Source organism: Barbatula barbatula (assembly GCF_947034865.1).
Source record: "Barbatula barbatula genome assembly, chromosome: 15".
NCBI classification, from domain to species: domain Eukaryota; kingdom Metazoa; phylum Chordata; class Actinopteri; order Cypriniformes; family Nemacheilidae; genus Barbatula; species Barbatula barbatula.
In genome coordinates, this window is record NC_136778.1 from 6061550 (window position 1) to 6084981 (window position 23432).

The 23432-nt window shown below is 39.1% G+C and overlaps 3 protein-coding genes across 10 annotated transcripts in view; 1 reads left to right on the forward strand and 2 right to left on the reverse strand.

The window, feature by feature from the left end:
• Positions 1-302: 302 nt before the first annotated feature.
• Positions 303-3551, reverse strand: fbxo16 (F-box protein 16). Its single transcript, XM_079475507.1, has 9 exons — positions 3459-3551; positions 3157-3342; positions 2970-3005; positions 2646-2852; positions 2199-2363; positions 1862-2118; positions 1669-1771; positions 1035-1251; positions 303-845 (listed from the first exon to the last, which is right to left on the reverse strand). The coding sequence occupies exons 2-9, from the start codon at positions 3235-3237 to the stop codon at positions 817-819; spliced, it is 1095 nt and encodes a 364-aa protein (XP_079331633.1). The 5' UTR covers positions 3238-3342; positions 3459-3551; the 3' UTR covers positions 303-816.
• Positions 3552-3622: 71 nt separating this feature from the next.
• On the forward strand, positions 3623-15182 carry fzd3a (frizzled class receptor 3a). The gene is made up of 7 exons (XM_079474829.1): positions 3623-3906; positions 4737-5202; positions 10349-10545; positions 10676-11693; positions 13490-13638; positions 13786-14034; positions 14209-15182. The coding sequence occupies exons 2-7, from the start codon at positions 5008-5010 to the stop codon at positions 14459-14461; spliced, it is 2061 nt and encodes a 686-aa protein (XP_079330955.1). The 5' UTR covers positions 3623-3906; positions 4737-5007; the 3' UTR covers positions 14462-15182.
• A 307-nt stretch (positions 15183-15489) lies between these two features.
• The window catches only part of cdc42bpab (CDC42 binding protein kinase alpha (DMPK-like) b), a 42231-nt gene continuing 34288 nt past the window's right edge, over positions 15490-23432 (reverse strand). For 4 of the 8 annotated variants that reach the window (XM_079474832.1, XM_079474830.1, XM_079474833.1 and 1 more), the window contains 11 exons: positions 23320-23382; positions 22868-23160; positions 22402-22696; positions 21882-21979; positions 21665-21749; positions 21430-21553; positions 20872-20989; positions 19882-19999; positions 19560-19717; positions 18967-19041; positions 15490-17529 (listed from right to left, as the gene is read on the reverse strand). In XM_079474832.1, coding sequence (XP_079330958.1) covers positions 17398-17529; positions 18967-19041; positions 19560-19717; positions 19882-19999; positions 20872-20989; positions 21430-21553; positions 21665-21749; positions 21882-21979; positions 22402-22696; positions 22868-23160; positions 23320-23382 — 1559 coding nt within the window. In that variant the 3' untranslated portion in view covers positions 15490-17397. The remainder of the gene's footprint in view (positions 17530-18966; positions 19042-19559; positions 19718-19881; positions 20000-20871; positions 20990-21429; positions 21554-21664; positions 21750-21881; positions 21980-22401; positions 22697-22867; positions 23161-23319; positions 23383-23432) is intronic. The other 4 variants (XM_079474835.1, XM_079474834.1, XM_079474837.1 and 1 more) reach the window with 1 other exon arrangement.

Below are 23432 nucleotides of genomic sequence, written 5' to 3' on the forward strand. Positions count from 1 at the left end.
GGATTATAACTCCTATGTTCAGTTAATAAACGATTTAGACCGTTTTTTATAGACTGCGTTATGAAAGAAGCCCAAAGGTGTTGCATAAACTGCTCAAAACTAAAGTGTAAAGTTTTATATAAAAATATCTAAACCTGATTTAAACTCATTTCAATAATATAAGCTTTAAGGGAAAAATGATTGATATTATATATATTTTTTTAATGGTTAATATTAATAGTCTACAAAAATATTTGCAAATACTCATAGGCCAATAAACAAATGTCCCATTGCCACCAAACAAATATTTAAGGTCTACGTTTATCAGATTTACCAGCTTCGTATATTTTTATAATAAATTCTCAATTCACAATTTCGAATTAAATGAACATTATGGGTATAAATATCAAGAAAAATGTATGATCATTTGTCAACAATATAACACATGTTATTTAAACTTTTAACTGAATGTATTTTTCTGGGGGGAATCAATTGTCCTTATCCCTAGTGGCGAACTCAAATGCTATGAGCAGATGGGGACCTCTAGTGGCCATATAAATGTATTTCAAAAGAAAGAAACAAATATTCATGAAAAAACTCTATTGTCCTATTTTTTTCAACATACAAATAATAGCATTATTATAAATATTTTTAGAACAAATATTAAATAAACTTTATATGTATCATATCAGGTTTTTGCCTGGGACAGGATCCAGTGGATAAACAGGTTCTGAGAATGAATCGAGAGCTTGACATCAGTGTTTTGCTATTGTAACTTCATCCAGTAGATGGCCTTGTGTCTCCAGATTCGTAAAATCCTCCATGTATAAGTGTCCTTCACGGCTGTCCTTCAAAAAGAGACACAGCTGGAAGGGAGAAAAAACTTTTTAGACCAGTCTCTCTAACAAATTGAGTTACCATTTTTATTTTTACTATGAATACTCATTATGGTCTTGTACAATTACACGGACACTATTTTACATGCATGGTCAGGTTGACTAGATGAACAAAGAAAAACTATTTCTTGGTAGAATTGGTATTACAAGTGGTCTTACTTGGTGTGCTTCTGATAGATCTCTGTGCTGCACGAATCCCACTCTTACTCAGTCGTGGCACTGGAGACCTCACAGGACCTGGTCGTATCCCTGCGTTCCACTGGGAGGTCTTTATAGAGTCCTTGTGTTCTGGACGTGTTTCCAAACTCTGTATTGCCCATTGTGGCCTGTTTTGTTTTTGCTTACCTGCTACATTCAGGTCCAAAGACAAAAACATCTGTGAAAATACACAAATAAAATCGATGTGTATCTTTGATAAACGATAAACTAAATTAAGCAAAACCTATTTTTTTCCCCAAGGAACACAGTGTCATAAAAAAATATTAACCTCACTATTCTTAGCTTTGTATACTGTGCTAGGCTTTAATGGACTAGTTTTGATGCACTTTTGTATTTTGTTGCCGATGTTGTTATAATTGCTTCCAATGTTTCCTCATCTGTAAGTCGCTTTGGATAAAAATGACTAAATGACTAAATGTAAATAATTGTATATTTTGCTGCACATTTCCATGCTATTCCATGTATGGTCTATTCAATGTATTGGATGCCTGTAATCCCAGGAGAATTGCTTACATGCTGCTGCTTCCGTTTTCAGAATCAACATGGCAATCACATAACAATTATTTTGGCTTACCAAAGATTTGGCCTTGCGCAGTTTGTATGTTGAATAAGATGGTGCCTTTATTGCGTTTTCCTGTTTTGTTGTATTGGAATTAGCACTCTTGCCCTTTATGAGTCTGTAGAGATAAAGATAGCGTTCCATTACTCACAAAAATGCACACACATGCAAAAATATTCTACCTCAATTCTAGAGGTCATCCACTTACGCTTTTCTCGAATGCTCCCCTAGGTCAAGGTTATCCAAGTAGTTAAAGCGCATTGTATCAGTGGGGTGTCTATCGGAGTCTCTCCATGGTGGTAGACCTTTGGCCGATTTCTCTAGGTCATTCCCCTCTTTACTCTTCCCACGCAGACTCGAGAGGACAAAAGTTGAGTCCTTGTGTCCAGTCAGAGAAAATGACCCCTCCATCTCATTGCTAATTACTTTCACCTCCGGGACAATGAACTCCTCCTTTGTAGGCACCTGGTCAAAACAATGAAATGAGGTGAAACACAAATTTAATTTTTTTAAATTTTCTGTTACCCAAAATAGAATCGCCTTACCTTTGCCCGACTAACATGAAGCTCCTGCACCATCTCTATGTAATGTCTTTTCCATACACCTTGCTCAAACGGTGTCGGGGTAAATGTTATGTACCAGCCTAGTTTCAGACATTTAGGCATCCACAACTGGTCAAGCTCCACAAGGCTTTTCCAATGCCAGCTCACCTGCCGAACACAATATTGAAGTAAATAAACACAACATAAAGCATTTACTTAAAAATAAATGATGCTTTGTGTTTTATTGATTTCGGTGTTGAGGTTTTTAAAATAGAATTCAATTCAAATGATTGTCTCTTATTTCAGTGGCAAACCATAAATCTGCGAAGAAAGGTACAATTATGCATCAAACAAAAAGAAAGAATGTTTTGCAGTATAGAATAAAACTTTCCTGCAATGCCATTAATTCAATTGTATTTATTAATTTAAAAATGCTTTTTTTAATCACACCTGTGCACACCTGCAGAGGCTTCGGGGGTCCAGAAATGAAAATATATACAGGGATATGATCCTGGGAAGAACCCCGGTGAAGTCAACAGCTTCCTCTGGTACACAGCTGTCCAAAGTCTGTCTGAGATGCTTCAGCTGGCTGAAAGAGCACCTGGAGAAAAAATCTTGTAGCACCTGTTTCCGTTGGCTGTCTGTCCATTTCTCAAACTGGGACAAATGTCAAAAATGTCAAAAACAGAAAATTGTGAATAGAAAAAATGAAAAGGAACAGATAAAATATAAACCTAGAGTATAAACTTCACACTTTTATGAGAAGTGCCTTACCCATTTTCCAAGCAGATTTCTTCTTTCTCCAAAAACCTACAAAAGTAATTTTCCATCATTTGCACAAACCTATAATATTAGCATGCTATTGTATAATGTAATCTGAATGTAATTGTATAATTCCTTTATGTTATAGGATGGTAAGGAGCATTGTACTGTTGCACTGTAAGTGGTCTGGTGCACTTACATGAGCATTAGAAAGCTGATGATTAAGAGGTGTCCAGGTGCTCAGTTTGGTCTGCATTTTGGTGCTGAGTGCTTGTGGCATTTTTCAATCAAAAAAGTCAGACGTTTAGATTCAGCTCCATGGGCTTTGATTTCCAGATTGGAAACGAAAACAGGAAACACATCTAGTAGAACACAGTACAGTAACCTGCAAATGTAAAAAGAAAACACTTACAATCCCCAGCAAGCCAACCAGGTCATATCAAAATGATCGTGCTAGCTGTCGTCGCAAGACTAGGATATATTTCTCGCTTCTTGGTTTACCGATGCGCTATCGTTGGTTTTAATCGTTCAGCACTGCAGCACAGCACAGCACAGTTTACCAGTCTCCATAGCAATCACGCTCCTCTCGGCCCTTCCCCTTCCAAACACACCCGCCCCTTTATCCGGGCAACCACCAATCAGCACCTCCAACTCCGTTTCATGATAGTGCGGAGACGCTCCTCGCTCCAAACGGCCTCCGGCGAAAGCGATGGTGACATTCACCGTCACCGAGGGTGAATTCAAGCCGATTTGTATTAACCGATACACGTCGTTTGGCTCTGATGTGTTTTTTTCACGCTCATGACTAATGCGCGTTTATTTAGAAAGGTAAGAGAGCAATTAATCGGTGGCGCGTCACCGTCTCATGCGCGCCTCCTGTAGAAAAACCTGCAGAAAGGATCTTATTGTTAGAGAAGAGTGAGATCTCGCACGTGAGACCACCAGAGAGGTAAGAACGATACCTTGGCTTTTCGCAATCGAATAAATTGTTTTTTATATTTATACATAATTGTTTAAAGGGTCATGGTACACCTATGAGTAAATCAGCTTTTTTTGTAGTTTACAGCGCAGCGGCGACGCGCGTTATTTTTCGCCTTTTACTAATTTCGTTGTGAAACGCGCATAGTGTTGAAGTAAAAACACTTTAATTAATTAAAAATCATTTAACAAAACAATAATTTTTGTAAAAAAAAAACTTGTTTTGCATGATGCCGGTAAATGCAACACAAACGCACGTCGCCGGTTTAACTGACGTTTTTACAGCGTCAGCAAAATATAGGCCTACTTACTAGCCTATATATATATATATATATATATATATATATATATATATATATATATATATATATATATATATATATATATATATTCAATGAATGAATGCATGTATTTGATGTTTTTTCACATTACTTTTGCATGAAATTAAATAGGTGTTAGACAAAATGCTGCCCTTAAACTGGACAAACAACTTTTAGGAAAAAGATTTGTTTCATTTTGTCCCATTCCATTGTTTCTGAGGTTTATATTCTGAGGTTATTTCTTTTTGACTGAATACATTGGTTCCTGCCTGGTCCCTTAAGTAGTACCCAAAAAGCATCTTTTATTAGCTGCCACTGTATGACAGGCCTTTTGATCACGCATTGTTTACTTAAAAAATATTTCCCACGCCTTGGAGAATCTGAAAATGTTTCATGTTTAAATAAACAGTCACCCCAGTCATGAATAATTCATATCCGTCTGCTCATTTGAAATCTGATATTTATTGCTTTTCATCCGCAGATAAACCTTTGAGATTTCCTGCACAACGAAACCAAACTGAAGACCCATAAACGCAGTACAATCAAAACTGTATCTACAACAAATAATGGCTTGAAATGCACCGAAAAGACACTGAGTTAGTAAGGCACAGCAAAATGGACAAGCACACCATATCCTTGCAATTCCAGTCTTATGTCAAGCAGCAAGTCATTTATGAGGAAATGGAGGAGCTCAGATTTTCCTGATAAACACTCATTTCTTTGGCCGCAAGCTTTGGAGTAAAATCTCAGTCATGGCTGTCATTTGGATGCTATTTAACATGCTCACTGCATGTATGGCCATCAATATGGAAGCTACTGGGAGCCACAGCATGTTTACCTGTGAACCGATCACATTACGGATGTGCCAGGGGCTCTCCTACAATACCACATTCATGCCCAACCTTTTAAATCACTATGACCAGCAATCCGCTGCTCTCGCAATGGAGGTAATGTATTTATCATCGCCGACTGGCTGTTTAATGACATGATCAAATTGCATTGCATTAATCTAGGGTTGTAACCTAACCACTACTTCTGATATCCATGTGAGTCCTACAGCAATATGCTTCACACATTGTGGAAGCTTATATTATATTCAAAGAATGTTAAATCTTTATTATTATTAATACTATTTTATGTTCTATACTACATTGCTGTATGTAGGACAGACAATTCAGATCACATTACAGACACGTTTAAATATAAATTCATCTCTAATATCTGCTGCGGCTTTGAATAATTCTGAAATATCCTGCTTAAACAAATTTTCATTCCTCTTTGTCATGCGGCGATGACCAAATAAGTATCTTATAACCGTTTATGTAACAAGGTTGCAATACACTAGCATGCTAGAGTAAATGACACAATTCCTGCTGTTAAGAGCAGTTTAGGGTGCCTGGATGAGTTGTTTATTTTGATTGCTTTGTAATCTTTGTATCTGCATCCGTAATGCCTAAATTGATTCAAGCCGATGGTTAATCCTCTTTACTGGGATGCAGCGTTCCACTGAGCCCACTGAGAGCAGCTGTATTAGCTTGTTACAGTGGCCAGTGTATCTGTAAACACACAGCACTGTAAAGGTAAAACCTACTGTCCTTAATCACAAGCTTTAAAAATATGATTCGCTGTAATCCACTTTTAATTGAGTAGAAAACGGATAAAAAGAGATAAAAGTAAAAAAAGTAATGGATGAGTTTAGTGCAGGCAACCCATCAGCTCATGCTCTTGTATGTTTGTATAGATATGTTAGAGTTAGATTTTATAAGACCACTGTTGCACAAGGATTACAAGATCAGTGCAGAAATGTATTCAGATATTTGTCTTAAATTTTAAATTTTAATGTGTAGTGGTCACATGCATTTTATATATATATATATATATATATATATATATATATATATATATATATTATTTAATTTTATTATTTATAAATAACATAGAACTTAATTTCAATAATACAAAACAAGAGATGCACCCATACTTAATTTCTCCCCCATACTGATAGTTTCAGAGTGATAACTGCTGATGCAGAGACCGATAGTATGGTGGTTATATTAACTTGAATGAACCACAATTTAATGATAAAATTAATATTCCTAAACTTTCTGAATGTTGTCAATTCATATAATACATATTATTATTAAATATCAAACTGGTGATGTTTCTTAACATTTTCTATATCAGAGTACAAATTCAATGCATTTTCCTGTTCTCTTTTGATTGACAGTTTATATTGGCCCTGATCATTGGCTGTTTTTAAACTACCAGCCGATAGTGTGAAATTTTTCTTTTATCGGCTGTAATGATTATTGACCTATTTATCGGTGCATCTCTATGCAAAATGTATGTATGTTAATCTTGATAGCGCTTTTGGCAAGAAAATCCAAACCAAAATGTATCAATTGAAAAATCAAAATTGAAGATTTTAAACTGTCGCTGAATAACATTAATCTTGTGATACATGGATCTTACTGTTTCAAAGAATGTGGAAACCATATATTTACCGCCAACCGCCTACTCTGGCTTTATAAAAGGCAAATTAACGGTCCTTGTTATCAGATTCCAAAACACTGCAGGACAGTGGCATCATCTTGCGCTGAACTCTGGGTAACCTCATTTGGGAAGTAGGACAGTTGCCTTAAAGGGAAGATATTCTGGGATTCGTGGTTGAATACCATAATGGGAAGATTCCAAGAGAATGTGAACTGTGTGCAAGCACATAGATTTCTGGGGAAACCCCAAAAATGTTTTGCCATTGAAGATGCACTGATTGATGATGTTTGACATGTAGTTAATTTAAACTTCCTGCCCTGTTTGTCAAACATGCATGACCCTGTCCTCTTGTTATTTTAAGCGTGGTTTAGTCATTAAGGGCATCTAGCAGTGATGATGCCAACTGGCAACTCAAATCGAATTCAATTTTGATCATGGCAGGTTTATAAACACGTCAACTGTTGTATTCAATACAAGTGACACTGATACAGAATTGAAGACATTGAATTGATGAACTATTTTAACTAAATGCAAATATAGATAAAAATTAAATGAAGCTAAGATAATATAATAATATATAGAGTAAAGATATACATATGGAATAGTATGTAGAATATAATAAACCCAAGTGTATCACATATCTGGATTCATCCATATGCACTTAGACAGTTATTAGTGGACTGGTTGACCATTATTTCCCGTTCATATCTTCTTTGTCCCTTTTTCTGTTCACTCCTCCTTTTTCCTCCATCCCTCCCCCATGCAAGGTACTGCGGTTGCTGGGGAAACGGATCTCAATTGTATTGCAACAAAAGAGCAGGGTTTCTCTCTCAGGAGGTGGTCGTCACTCGCACTCTGACCTCTCTCAATTAGACCCCTCCCTCCGGCCGGGTCGTTTATGCATCACTGGTTGCCATGGTACTGAAGTTGAATGAACATTGCCTTAAGAATAAATAGTGATTGGTAGGGAGAAGAGCTTGGCAAGGAAAATTAGAATGTATATATGATTAAGAAACATTCTTGTTGAGGTTTTCAGAGTATGTCTTAAAATCTTGACAGTGCACATCCACATTCCTGGAGCCAAATGGTATCAATGAGCAGTGGGGGTGCACAGAGGCATATGTACGCTTGATTTATGAGCTGAGGGAGGGAAAAAGCGTATTTACTTGTGAATGGACGCTTCGGAAAAGGTCAGGTTAGGTGACTTGAATTTCTTCTGTTTGCTTCCTTGTTTTTTTTTCAGTATAACCAAGTAGATAGAATGGATAGGTCACCAAAAATCCTTTTGAACATTTAGTTTGTTACGCAATATTGCAACTTGTACATTTTAAGAAGCAATATTCATTATATTTCACGATAAACTGTCAACTTTTGTTAAAATGGTGTATAAAAATCATCAGGATTAATAGAGTAATTTAAATGTGACTTATATCCCACGTCTAACTCATTATACAGTAGGCCTATATATACTACAAAAGACCTAAACTTATTTTTCTAAGCAAATTCATTTTAAGCATATTAATTTAAAGCCTCACAATGTCTTAGCTGTACATAAACTCTACATAAACCTTTACGCTTGTATAAGCAACATCATGCATGTGTATAGCTGTATACTGTATAGTATGGAGTCTTTAGAAACCTTCACATATATTACGTAATACACATAAATGCTCTCTAGTCAAAACTGCCTCTTCTGTTTACATCTCTACCATCTCTGCACGTTTTTGTTCCTAAATAATGTTCAGAAAAGCATTTGGTATCAAATGTTGTCACAGTTAAAACCATTGTCGTCAACAAGTGCACAGATCTATTTTCTCATGCATTTAATACAACAATGCAAGCCACTCACATTGGTGACCCAGTCACCCCAGTGAAAACCAAAAGTCCCACAATTTGAGATAAGAATCAATACATTCAAGCATTCATTTCACTATGATTCAATTGTTGACATGGCCTTACTGAGTCAATACATAATAAATATATAAAAGTTACATTTTCACAGAATGTTCTTTGCATTATTTAGGACGATTTTATGTAGAAAACCGTCAAAATCACAAATAAAAGAACTTTAGATGGGTTTTCACAGACTGGGTCACATTATCAAGGTTTAATCAAATACGTTTCTTGTATTTTTCTTTAGTTGTGTTTATAAATAAATATTATCAATTTAAGTAATTTGATTATTGTCCTTAGTTATTTTTAATGGCAGTACATGATTAGTGTTTTTGTGTCGGTGAAATCTGTTATCGTCCTTGTGTCATGTTGGGCGGTTCAACGGTACGTTAAATATGGATTATGCGGAAATTATGCTTTGTGTTAAAATGGGCAAGCATATAATCCACCCTTTTCCCATTTTACAGACATTATGGGTGGTAGATACTAGCTAGCTCATGTGCTGTCAGTGACAGTGATTTAGTTAGGAATATGTAGTATACTGTACATCCAGTTTATCATATACTTGAAGGCTGGATAGCCCCCCCCCCACCCCGGATTGTATTTAATGAAAGCTAAAAAAAATGATCGTATTAAAAGAATTGCCATTTAGAAAAATCATGAAAGATTATAAAATTACACTTAAAATACACTATGATAGCAACATTAGCATTTCATGTTAGCATCAATGACAGAACTTTGTTCCAGAGAAAATGGCTTCAAAATAGAGCAAACTGACGTTTTTACTTTTTTAATCGCTGCTAATGTGGGCTGTGAACGATGGTCAGTTCGGTTCCTTTTAAATTTGACACAAGGGGTGTCTCAGAACCCCCACCCTACCATCACAAAGGCCTTTACTCGGCAGGGGTGGAGACATCATTGTCTATCTGTCTGGTCCTGGGTGGAGCCTTTCTCCTTTTCCCCCCAGGGATTTGCATATTTATGTCCGGCCCAAAGCTGGTGCTACTCCCAGAATGCCTCATGGCGTATGGGGGCCTCACCAATAAACAGCATGTCTCCACGCCCCAAACAAAAGCCCCCTTGGAGAGATGAAGGAGGTGCATTACTGCTCACTGGAGATCAAATGTACAGTACATGGTAATTCAATCCAAAATAGCTGTTTTGAGATTATGAAGTCAGCTAAACTCATTCTAGATTGGCAAGAAAACTAGTGTAACACATTTCAAAATGTCAGCATGTAAACTGTTTGAATAGATTAATACTATGGCAGCAGATGGCCAATAAAATACCAGTAAACATTTCTGAAAAAACTGTTTTCAACATACTTCATTACTATTTTGAGAATATCTTTTTTTGTGCTTACTGTTTTCAGAAACAAAGTATGCACTAAATATTACCAAACTGTGTTTTGATGACAAACTGGGTTTTGATCAAATGTTTGCCATCATTTATTCACCTCATGTTGTTCCTAACCTGTATATGTAGAACACAAATGAAGATATTTTGAGAAATGTCTCAGTGGTTTTCCAAGTCGATGGGGGCCGATGTTGTTTGGTTCAAAATATCTTCTTTTTTGTTCTGCAGTAGACAGCAAGTCATACAGGTTTGGGATGACATGGTGAGTTAACGATAAAAAAATCATTTTGGGCTGAACAATACTTTTAATTCTTTTATGTCCTAATATTTTTTTTGGGGCCCTCTACCCAGCCTTTTCATCCTATGGTGAACTTGGAGTGCTCCACAGAAATACGCCCCTTCCTGTGTTCCCTCTATGCACCTGTGTGCACAGAATACGGCCGCGTGACCCTGCCGTGCCGACGCCTGTGCCAGCGTGCCAAAAGTGATTGCTACAAGCTCATGGACATGTTTGGGGTCAGCTGGCCAGATGAGATGGACTGTAGCAGGTATAAAATCCCTTTTTTAAAGTTCTGCATTTCCGTAAGACATCTTCGTTTTAAAAAAAGACTCCATCATACTCCTTAATAGTACAAGTTATAGGTTACCTCATGATCGTCTATGTAATCTTTTTTTTAGGTTTCCAGAATGTGAGGAGTCTTATCCACGCTCTATAGATCTGCTCCCCAGCATTGACAGTACAGAAGAAGCTCCTTCGTCTGTTCAACGGGACTATGGATTCTGGTGCCCGCGAGAGTTAAAGATCGACCCCGAGCTGGGCTACTCATTCATGGGCGTGCGCGACTGCTCGCCTCCCTGCCCGAACATGTACTTCCGCAAAGATGAGCTCATCTTCTCTCGCTATTTCATCGGGGTGGTCTCCATCGTCTGCCTGTCAGCCACACTCTTTACCTTCCTGACCTTCCTCATCGACGTTGGCCGGTTTCGCTACCCCGAGAGGCCCATCATCTTCTACGCCGTCTGCTACATGATGGTGTCCCTGGTCTTCTTCCTAGGCTTCCTTTTGGAGGATCGTGTGTCATGCAACACTGCAAGCACGGGTCGATTCCGCGCCTCCACCGTCACCCAGGGCTCCCACAACAAGGCCTGCACGCTGCTTTTCATGACTCTCTACTTCTTCACCATGGCAGGAAGCGTGTGGTGGGTCATCCTCACCATCACCTGGTTCCTGGCCGCCGTCCCCAAATGGGGGAGCGAAGCTATTGAGAAGAAGGCTTTGCTCTTCCATGCGGTGGCTTGGGGGGTACCGGGGACCCTCACCATCACCCTTATGGCAATGAACAAAATCGAAGGCGATAGCATGAGCGGTGTTTGTTTTGTTGGGTTGTATGACCTTGTGGCCTTGCGCTGGTTCCTCTTGGTTCCCCTGGCACTGGATGTGGTCGTAGGCGTGGTGCTGTTGTTAGCAGGCATCGCGGCGCTGAATAGGGTCAGAATGGAGATTCCGTTAGAGAAGGAGAACCAGGACAAACTGGTGAAGTTCATGATTCGGATTGCAGTGTTTTCAGTGCTTTATCTGGTGCCGTTGCTGACAGTCATCGGCTGCTATCTGTATGAGCAAAGCTACAGATCAGTTTGGGAGAGCACATGGGTACAAGAGCGATGCAGAGAGTACCACATCCCCTGTCCAATGAAGGTAAGAATCAAATGCTATGAGGTTTTTACATACGTTCAGACTGTAACTTCAACTTCTTAAGGGCTGTTCAGGAAAGGGATAGTTCACCCAAAAATAAAAGTCATGATTTTTTTTACCCTCAAGTTGTATTAAGCCTAAAAGTGTGTCACTCTTCTGTGGAACACAAAATAAGATATTTCGAGAAATGGATTTGGGTTCATACAATGGAAGTCAATGGGGGCCAATGTTGTTTGATTACCAACGTTCTTCAAAATATCTTCTTTTATGTTCTGCAGAAGAAGGTTTGTCATACATGAGGGGTGAGCATGGATGAAATGACGAAAGTGATGAAAGAAATTATACCAACATATTTTAGTATACCATCATATGTAGGTTTCCTTTCGGCGAAAACATTTCTATAAACTACTTAGTAAATGAATTGCTCATTTTTCACTTTGGAACTTTGGCACAGAAAGTACATATAAACCAATCAAACATGAAGTTAATGAAGATAATTAAGAACAATAGAATATTACAGTCTACTCAAATATGACCTTCGTCTGACATTTAAAGCTGTGTCTCCATGAAATATGAATATCCCTAATGATGCAAAGCAACAGAAGCATTAATAAGCACTTCATGGAAGGACTTCAGCTCAGTGAACATCAGTACCTCAGTAATGATGTTTATTCATATGTGTATGTGCCTGAGGCAGTGAAGCATTGGTTTTAATGAGGCGCTGTCTGCTGCAACTTGTGGTAAATAAAAAGGACAGTATTGTGTCACGCTACAGTAGTACATTTTATGAAGTGTAGCTTCTGTATTTGTGGGCAAGGCTCAAATTAACATCCACCCATAAGCAAATATATGTTAATTGTACCTGTGTGAGTAAATATAAGGGAGTTATTTAGCCATTTCTTATTCATAAAGGTCCAGTGTATGAAATTTAGCAGCATCTAGCGGCGAGGTTGCGAATTGCAACCAATGGCTCACTTCATTTCTCCCTTTCAAAGCACTACGGTGGCTGACACAGAACATCTTGTCACGTGTTCGCTTCTTTACAGAAGGAGATAACGCATTTACGAAACACGCTCTGTAGAGCAGTTTGTCCATTTTACGGCTACTGTAACAACATGGAGCCGTGGAGCTATAGCTCATTCTAAGGTCTTTAGACACCTCTGAAGACATACTAGATCCTCCAAAAAATGACATACAGCACCTTTTATTATAGGAAATAATCCTCTGACCATCAGTAAGGTGAGTGGTGCAATCGATTCAAATCAAATACGAAGTGTCTACTAAAACAAACCTTCTTAAATGGAAAAATACCTTCCTGTTTATAAATGAAATATATTTGACATAATATGATCGCTCTCTGATTGTAGTGCATTATTGTATTGGCCACAGAAATAGTGGTGGCACATATGATGTTGCATTGATGGCATTGAGTGCAACATGAATTAAATATGTGACAGTAATATATATAGATATAAAAGCAGGATGAAAACATTTAGAGCAGAAGAAATGCTCCATCTAGCATAAAAATGTGTGTGTGTGTTTGTGTGTGGAGAGAAAAAGAGATCTGGGCAGCGGTATGTTTATGCCTGTGGCAATTGTGCAGTGAGCCGAGATAAAAGCACTTCCCATTCACACCACCCAGGGCTAAACATACATACAGTACAGCACGGAAAACTACTCACGCACATGTGCACACACTACTGTCTCTGGAAAATGTGCCAATATGTTCTGTTAACATTTATAGGCCTTACATTGTGTACTGAACTGCTAGTATAATCGTTTGTTTGTTGTCTTCACAGTTAGAGCAGACAAGCAGGCCTGATATCGCCTTGTTCCTCATCAAATACCTGATGATGCTGGTTGTAGGCATCCCATCAGTGTTCTGGGTTGGCAGTAAAAAAACCTGCTTCGAATGGGCCAGCTTCTTTAATGGGCATCGCAGGAAAGAGTAAGCTCCCTGTAATGTTAAAATCTATTTATATCCTTGTCCCATGTATCAGGGCATTAATCTCCTCTCATTCCCTTTGTTCCCACATCTCACCCCTTCTCCCTCTCTCTCTCCCCACTTCACCACCTCCATCACCCCCACCTTTAGCAGAGCAGTGAACGAGAGCCGTCAGGTCCTCCAGGAGCCCGATTTCACCCAGCTCCTCCTCAGGGACCCCAACACTCCTGTGGTGAGAAAGTCTAGGGGCACCTCCACGCAGGGCACCTCCACCCACGCCTCCTCCACGCACCTCGCCATGTTGGACGAGCCCCCAAGCGCCAGCACCAGCCGAGCGAGCAGCGTGCGGAGCAAAGCCAGCAGTTACCATGGCAGCCTGCACCGCTCTCGAGATGGAAGGTGAGACCGTATAGAACGAATAGGGAATTTCTCATGTATGTATGATGCGTGATGCTGCCACAGTATTTGGGTACAATTTTGTATTAGCAATATTTGACCGGATGAATCTGAAATAGCTCTCAAATCAAAGATGCATACTGTAGTCGCTGAATCCCTCATTGTGTTCCCCGTCAGGTACACAGCCTGTAGTTACCGTGGAGCCGAGGACCGCCTGCCTCACGGGAGCACACTACGGCTTAATGATCCGCTTCAGCACTGCAGCGTCAACCGTCTTGACAGCCACTCGCGACACGGCAGCCTGCAGCGCCTGGAGAGCCAATCACGGCACAGTAGCGTACGTGACCTCAGCATTACTGCGCAGGCCATCCAAAGCGGCCCTGGCAACGGGATTCACCCCGTCATGGAAGAGGATGGAACCAAGGCGTGAACCTAATTGTGGGAACAAATAGAAAAGACAAAATGAGTAGAGAACGTGAAGAATTCACATCGACTCAGATTGTGTGAATGACACAATGAAAGTATTACATTTATGTGCTGATTTATATCAAAGGGACTTTGGGTAGTCCGTTCAAGCTATATGATTTTCCTCAATCTGTGGAAATCAAAAAAGGGAACTTGGGGGTACATGCACCACGGTGTACCAGTCAGCTACGTGAAGAAGCAAAATACTGTTTCTAAATGCAAAAAGATGTTTCTGCATAAACAGGGTTAAATGTAAGGGCTTCTTCTGCATCTTTATGTGATGTTTGAGGTGCTTACTGTTTGGTGTTCCGATGCTTTAAAATGTATGACTTTTTACCACTATGGACATGGTTTGAATTGCAATGTTTTTTTATTGTCTGTTGCACTTTTGATCGTTTTGTAGGACACAACTAGTGTTGTATACTGACAGCCCTAAACATTCTGGGGTTGGACTATTTGAAGTATGAAGAGCTTGTTTTGAAAACCTAAAAATGTCTCAAATTAGAATAGATATTGTTGACGCATTTTTGAAATTGGCATATCAACCAAGCTCTTCTCTGTTGAGTTTTAGCACTAACATACTTAGTCGTCATATTCAATGTCATTTACCGAAAACTGTGAAAATGCTTTTTTGATCAAGTGTCCATAAATAAACATGAATAAAAAATATCACTACTCCACACATTAATATACATGTGTGTCACTTCCCTCCATTTATTGAATTACAGAGTCAGGTTAATATAGTAAAGTATGCATAGTGCATTGATCCATTCTTTGATTACTTAAATACCTGTGTGCATAAAGATTCTCTACTTGCTTGTAATGATATCCACCGTAAAATACCTTTTCAAATGAGCGAGAAACATAATACAACCATGAATCTTGAGGAATGAACATTCATGACATGCAAAACCGTACAAAGGAAGACAAACAAGCAAGTGGGATCCAAAACAATTGAAATGTGAATGACGGCATAAAAATATGTGCAAGAAAGGCTGCCAAAATTCAAAGGCATTTTATTTCTGTTGCAGGTTTGTATTCAAACTTTTATTCTCAGATTTCCATTCGTGATGGTAACTAGTCATGAAAATATTGTTATTTCATATGCTTTTGCTTAGTACAGATGGAATTGTATTGGATATTTTGAGATGATAGACTATATATAGTTAACCTTCATGAATGATCAAAAACTTTGATAATTACAGTGAAACTTTTTGGGAACTCATGTTTCTCAAAATGCATAATAAAAAAATGCAAGAATATACAGAGGATGGGGCAAATATTTGTGCTGGTTAGACTTCTGTCATTTTTTAAAGGCTTTTAAAAATATTTTTTAATAAATGATACAGACCAGCCACAAAAAGCAACTTGAAACAGAATGTAACTTAAATTTCAGCTCTGTAGTGGCATGGTGAGATCATCTAGAAAGATTATAGGAGGCTTTTGACAAAGTAATGTCCAACTGTTATTATAAACTCGGATTATTTCTGTAATATTGTTTTACGGTTGAGATTAGTCTTACATTTAATATTAGTGGTGAATGTTTCAATGCTTAACAAGGTAAATTTACTTTTATCCATTTTTTGAAAATAAGTTTTCCATAGAAAAAGCTAAACTATGTGGGCGAAGCAAAGACTCTTTCACATACTGTAACATTAGATGGAAACCATGAATCCAGGGAGAAAATGAAATGCCTTTTGTTTGTCTGTAAATGCTCAAATAACACATTGAAACAGGTTCCACCGTTTGGCCTGAATAGCTCCAGCCTGTAGAAACATGATATTTGTGTGCATTTTTGTACATTTGGACAGTTTCGGTCAAGGCATATATTGCTATCATGAAACATGAATTGAGCAACACTGAGGCCTGAGATGATGCAGCCTTTATGGTTGAAGCACAGTTGTTGTGAAACAGCTTGGCCTGGGTCTCACAAAAATCTTAAAGTCAAAGAAAGCGTAAAGGAAATAACACAAGGCAGTATTGTCTCAAATCAAAATCAAATAGTCTAAAAGAACTGACACAACTGAAGTTTCTTTTTTTTAAATGGTATTGTATAATATACGTATATTAAAATAATTCTTTAAAAATAAAAGCAATGAGATTTTCCACATAGTTATCTCTACAATATTTCCTTATTATATATTATACTATACTTTAACCTATGTACATTACTGTGACGTGTTTTCACAGGTCATGTTGGTTTTCGGGAGGTTTAGATTACATGGAGACTGGCAATAATGACGGATTCCAGGATGTCGTCCAAGAATTACTGAAAGCTTCTAATCCCTACAAATCTAGAACAGAAGCAACAGATGAGGTTTGCTGATGGTACATCACACAGAATTCGGCTGTCTCTCATCTATTTGGCTGAAATAACAAACAAATCACTGCACACATCACTTTTAAAAGCAAATAAAAAAAATATACATCATTGCATTTTTCCAGGTAAATTATTCCAGGACTGTATAACACAAACGATTTCCAGAAGGTCCATGAAGAACGAATTGAGGAATTGGATAGTATTTCCATCTTGAAATGGCTGAATGATAGATAAATAAATAAAAGTTCAGCCCTAACCCAGACAAACGACTGTCACAATAAAATCCATAACTTCTGTTAGCAGTAGTGTCTGCCGTTGGGACGTCTGAAGCCATTTGGTGTCCAGTTCTGCTTTGCGGGGTCGTATCCATTTCAAAGTCCTAATCACGCTGTCATACACACCCACACAAATTCTCAATCCCGCTTCCCCTGCTCATAGTGGTGTGGTCCTCATAATAAAACTCAGTGGTGATCCTTTATGCAAATGAAATTCGAGGGGACTGTTGTGCAACTGAATGGAAGGGAGCACGGTGACAGGTAGACCCGGAGATAATGTTTGTGATTGGTTCATCGGCGAGTCCATCATGTCTCCCACCCTGCGCGGTCTGTGCTCTCCAGCGAGAGGGACTTGGTCTTGTGCGGGGAGGAGGGGCTTGGAGGACTGCTGAAGGTGGAGCTGTTTGATGCAGTGGAGTGCCGTGGCGAATCGGAGTCCTGAAAAAGAGGAAACCATTTTAAACGGCTGAAAATGTTGCGTTGAGGCTTTCTTTAACCATACAAATATAATAGCACTTTGAATATATCTTTCTAAAACACACACGAATGACAGTGATGACTGATAAAACGTTGCCTTTAACAATACATGCAAGTCCAAATACTGTGAGGCTCAAATGAAACGCAATGACGGGGAATCTAACCTTTAGAAAATGACTTTGTAAACATGGCATGTTTAGTCCATAACAGTCAAAAATTGCATCACGTCCAGACATAAAAAATATGTACATATGGCAGACTTTAGCGGGTTTTACAGTTCAAAAGTCAAAAGATCTTATTACATCCTCTTGCTGACTGGACTCCACCATGCATACAAAGCCTAAAAACTGAATGTGGTGCTTCCTTAGTCAAGCAATGTCTTTGAGGACACGGCGAAATAAAATGATAAATAATACAATAAATGGTGCTCTTCCTCGAAAACATACTCATGGTCATTGGTTTACAGCTGGTAAATACTACATGAAATCTTACTTTATGGCCTGAAACCTACTTGAGTAGACAAATGCGTATAGGTATGTGTCTGTTTGGAGCATAACAATTGGTATTCTTTACATTCACTTGGTACAGACTGAACCATTATACCTTAGTATGAAAATCATTAATGCATTAATGTATGCATTTGGAGGGTAACTTTTATTCTAACTCAAAGCGATTCAAAGAAATTCCTTTTTGATTTAGAATGATAAAAAATATTTGTAAAGACAAAAAAAAGGTGACTATCATTACGGAGAGCCCTGAAATCCCACAGTAACGTTAAATCAATCGTTCACCTTCAAAATACAAATGTACTCACCCTGTTGCCATTTTAAACTTTCTGCAAAATAGCAAAAAAGATATTTAAAAAAGGTTGGTAACCAAAAAGCGTTGATCCCCATTGACTCCAATTGTATGGACATAAAACCAATGCAAGTCAAGGTGGACTAACGGTTACCAACATTCTTCGAAATATCTTCTTGTGTGTTTTGTGTTTGTGTTCTGCAGAAGAAAGAAAGTCATACAGGTTTGAAATGACAAGAGGGCGTGTAAATAATGACATCATTTTCATTTTGAAGGTGAACTATCCCTTTAAGTAAGGGCATTCAGCCTTCACTTCTGTACATGCGTAGAGTATGTTGATGGTCTAATGATCCCCGCCTCCCACAAAGACCCTCATCTTTCTTCAATGAACAAAAGGAGTTGACCAGCAGGTGCGAAACATGCGAATGGCTGCTTGATATTCGGATTCGAAGCTCTCCGCTTCACCAGAATCATCAACAGGCGTTTCAAGCTGTGGGCTTCAAAACGGGCATACGATGGCAGTGGTTATTTAAAAAGCTCTCTGCGGGGGTGCATTGTAGCAGACGTGTGTGTGTTTCACTGCAAACATGAGGATTTTACCTTCATCTTACTAAGCAGGGTCCTTAAAGCCCTTTTCAGATCGGGGGTCTTCTCCGAGGGCGATACGGCCTGCCACTGAGAAGAAAAGGGCAGGCTCAGTGCCAAAATGGCTCCACACTTGTTGACGGAGAATGGGGGACCAGGAGTGCGAAGCACAGCAATATGGGGGGATGAGGGGTGATATAAAAGGGCATGGCTGAGGGTAATATTGGTTTAACCAGCATGTTGTGGAATGGGGTGGCAGGCATAGACTGGCGTACGCACTGACAAAGCAAAGGGGGATGCTAAAAGCTCATTTGCGGTTGGTATTTTTGGGGATGATGCATTATATATGGTCCACATTTATGCCCCCTGCAGGCCTGATGGGAATGGGATGGGGTCGGGCAGGTATAAAATATAATTAAGGTATTAAAGATAAGGTATAAAACCTTAAAAGGAAGCCTCAAAATTAAATGTACACTTATTTAGATGTAATCACCATGGAAACCGTGATGTGTTGGTTGACTGTCCTACACACTTCTTTATTCAGCATTGATGTAATGATGAGGTACTGAAGATACCACCCGATTCCTCCTACATCATGCATGACTCACCTCTCTGTCAAACTGAGAGAGCGGCGCTTCGCCCCCGTCCATGCCCCCACCCGATGACAGCGAGCTCTCGGATGGTGATGTCATGGTCTGCCGCTTAGAGCTGTAGCTACTGCCCGATAGCTCCCTCCTTAGAGCGCTGCCGTTTTGCGAGGAGGACCCTGCGAAAGAGACAGGAAAGACGTTTTAGCAACATCAAGGTCATGGGTTCGAAACCAAAGGAATGCTTACTGAATAAAGTCGCTTTGGATAAAATACACAAGATACATAAATGTTAATATAACGTGGCGTTCCTGCAGAATAATGACAAATTTTGAGCACTCACGCATTCCTAGACCGCTGCTTGCACTCATGGATCTCCCAGGTTCAGCCCGGTTCTTGGTGATGGAGGGGATGCTGACGGATCCACTGAATCCGGCTCGGTTGTCCTGGGCACGGACATTCTACAGGTCACATCAACGAAACAACCACCACACACACACATGCAATGAGTGGCATGAACATGGCTTGATGAAAACAAACAGAGATTGACAAATATAGAGATTTTGATGAAATCATGTTGTTTGCTACTGCTATAGTGGCCACAGAATGTAATTGCGTCCGCTGATAAAATGTCAAAGAAATCCAAAGTTTGTTAAATAAAACATGTTAAAAAAATGTCGAGCATTATTATGAGTAAAGCTCCAGCATTTTTTGTTTGCAAATGCTATTTAAATGATAGAGTGTCTGTCATCTAATGCGTAAGTGACCATTTTAAGTGCTGCCAATACATTAACATTTATAAACAAATTTGGCATTTCATCTTTTGAACCAACAAAAAAACACAGCATACATAGCTATGTTTACATGTACGAATACTATAATACAAATAATGAAACTATATAACAGCATACGACATAAGATTTTTACTTGCTGGCGTCACTACTATATGAGAAATAAATGACCAGCACAGCACTTAAACCAGTGGTTCTCAAACTGGGGGGGACAAAAATTTCTTGGCATTTTTATGAAATATAGAAAGGTATCATACATTTTATACAAAAACAAACAACAGAAAACTAAGTCCACCAACCAAATGTATTGATGTTCCAGCATTGTATAACTGAATATATTTTTGGTATCATTAAGATTCTAAATTTAAGCTTAAAAGTATTTATTTGGGGGGGCACAAAGCAATGCACTATACACAAAGGGGCCCTACACCTAAAACGTTTGAGAAACACCGTCATAAACCAAAGGTTTACAGGAAAGCACAGAATGGTGGGTTTGTACAAGCATACAGATGGACTTCAATCATCATTCTGTGTTCTCTCACCATGGGAAGATCTCTGAGGATCTGCATTCCGTCTCCGGGACCCATATGAGCCACGTGGTTAAAATTCGTAGGGTTTGAGATCAGCTTGTTTCTCTTCTCTGGGTCTCTCAACATCTCTCTGTAATCGAACACAAACATACACATTTAACAACTGCAAAGCTTCACAAGTTGAGGTACTAAACCCAGATTTCTTCTATTTTTCTGATCCATCGATCACATCGGTTTAACAAGCAGAACAGACTTGACATCTATAGTGGTTAACAAATGTATTCATTTTTCAATCTTTATCCACCAAATCCTACTGTCTGTAAATCGTATCACTCGAATAAGCCGTGAAATTAAATGACAGGAAGTGTTCTCTCTCACATCTATGATGACAGAATGCTGTCTAATCTTCAAAACTGTGGTTGTATTATTTGAGAAAACAAAAAAAATCACTAGCATGCCACTGATACAAATTTATGAAATGTAGCACAGGAATAACATAGCAACAATAAACCCAGATGACCTACATAGACATCTAACACAAGCATGCGTGTGTGTGTGTGTGTCAGTCACCTTCTCTGCTGCAGTCTCTCCTCCTCAGGAATGCGAAATGAGAATCGTCTCTTGTTGCTCATGCTGCGAACCATCTGCTTCCTGCTGTTGTCACACACTTCAGGCACCACCAGCTCATCCCCTTCTACACGTACACAAATACACACCTCAGATTTATTCATTATTACACAGCATCACTAAAGCACAGACTCGACCCGCGGTTAATATCATTTCATTGTTAAGTCTCTGCTGTTACCTGCAGTCTTGTTTCTGAAGTACATGAGTCTAACCGTCTCCAAGCCCAAAAGATTCAATGAGCCATCCGTGTTCAGAGGCCGCACCTGTGAGAAGACCGTTCAGTCATTGCATTGCTTATTTATACTTTCAGTATCATTATTTATTGTTAAGAGATTATGAAAACATATAGATATATTGTAAAACATAGATGCCCATTATGTATATGAATCTGAAACCTTTTTTAGAGAAATGGTCTGAATCCACTCGGTTGTATTCACGTCAAACACATCCACTGCATTTTCACTGTAAACTGACAGGTAGGGGGCGTTGTAGCCTGCAAGATATACGGATGTTACATTTTTCTGTAGAAGACATTTAACTCACCATAGACATATGGATGGATGTACTTGTATGACGGATGTGCTTTTGGAGCTTCAAAAACTTGGAAACCATTTAATGCCGGTGTAATATTTTATATTACTTTGATTATTTTTAGCCTACGATGGAACGTTGTATACATCTATGATGACATAATGGTGACTTAAATAATTGGGGTCATTTTCATTTTATGGTGAACTATTCCTTTAAAGAGGCAATGAACCGCCCACTTAGACAAAAAGAGAAAATCTAAAGTGACAAATCAAGGAGCCTTTAAGGGACAAGGGTTATTAGGTACGAGGTATTATATCCCAAAAACAGACCACAACACAATATATATTAATGGAACCGGTGCTTATAATGCGCTTCTGGACTCACAGCAGGCGGAGGGCGCCGCAGGCCACATCAGCTCTTGCTGGCGTGAACGTCGGCCGTGTGTGTCCACATACACTGCAATCTTGCTGAAGCAGAGCAGCATTTCTTTATTGGAGATTTCTACCGCACAAATCGCATCCAGGCTGTCCGTCCTTATAAAGGCCAGCGTGGGGTCATCTGGGTGGAGTAAGCTGACCGGAGGGGATTCTCCATACAAACTGTAGCGCATGAAACCAGACGGGTAGCCTATACACAAGCGCTGACTGAGAAGACCCATCCATTGAACAGCTCCGGGAGCCTGAGATAAAGAAAGAGCTTGTTGATGGAGCTGCATGCGCTGACAAAGATCATATTTACTAATATTATAGTTACTAAAAAAAATGTAATATTAAAATTGAGCAAATTTGGCTAATAATATGAAATATCAGTAGCTGCAATAAAAAAAGTCAAGAAGTTTGGAATGCTGTACTTGTATGTCCAAAAGATGGCAGTGCCGAGACTTGCTCTTGTTTATCTCGTAGCAGGAGATCTGTCGTTTAATTACAAGGCAGACACAAGTGCTGTTGCGCACCACACCTGACACCAGCGCCTGACAGTTTTTTGTGTCCGCCACCTTGTTCTTGTCTACCTCCCGCCCATCAAGAGCCATCATGGGCACCAGACACACTTGCCGGTTCCTCCCGGAGATCACGGCCAGCAGCTGCTCTGAGGGCATCAGTTCTACGTGCTGAACTTTTTTCACGTCACCCACACGGATGATTTCTGCGAGAAAGTCATTCAAATTATTTTCTTGATCTCACTGTTGGTAGTGCTTGTTTATTATTATTTATACCACGTTGCCGTTGAATGCTTTAATCTGAAATTATTCCTTATGCATTTGCCATTCAAGGTCATATGAAGTACCGAATATGGAGGATTTACCATCTTTGGTGACATGGATAACAAACAGGCCCTCCTCATTCCCCAAAGCAACCCGTTCATGATCTGAAGACAGAAGAAAAACATTGGTTAATCACTCGGCTTTGTTTTTCATA

Bases quoted from the DNA above. Each gene is read 5' to 3' on its own strand.
- fbxo16 (XM_079475507.1), bottom strand. From the start codon at position 3,237: ATGCCACAAGCACTCAGCACCAAAATGCAGACCAAACTGAGCACCTGG. The intron at 1,772-1,861 runs GTAAGTGGATGA...TTATCTCTACAG, and splicing joins GGGGAGCATTCGAGAAAAGC to ACTCATAAAGGGCAAGAGTG. The intron at 846-1,034 runs GTAAGACCACTT...TCTCCCTTCCAG, and splicing joins ATCTATCAGAAGCACACCAA to CTGTGTCTCTTTTTGAAGGA.
- fzd3a (XM_079474829.1), top strand. From the start codon at position 5,008: ATGGCTGTCATTTGGATGCTATTTAACATGCTCACTGCATGTATGGCC. The intron at 13,639-13,785 runs GTAAGCTCCCTG...CCCCACCTTTAG, and splicing joins AATGGGCATCGCAGGAAAGA to CAGAGCAGTGAACGAGAGCC. The intron at 14,035-14,208 runs GTGAGACCGTAT...GTTCCCCGTCAG, and splicing joins CACCGCTCTCGAGATGGAAG to GTACACAGCCTGTAGTTACC.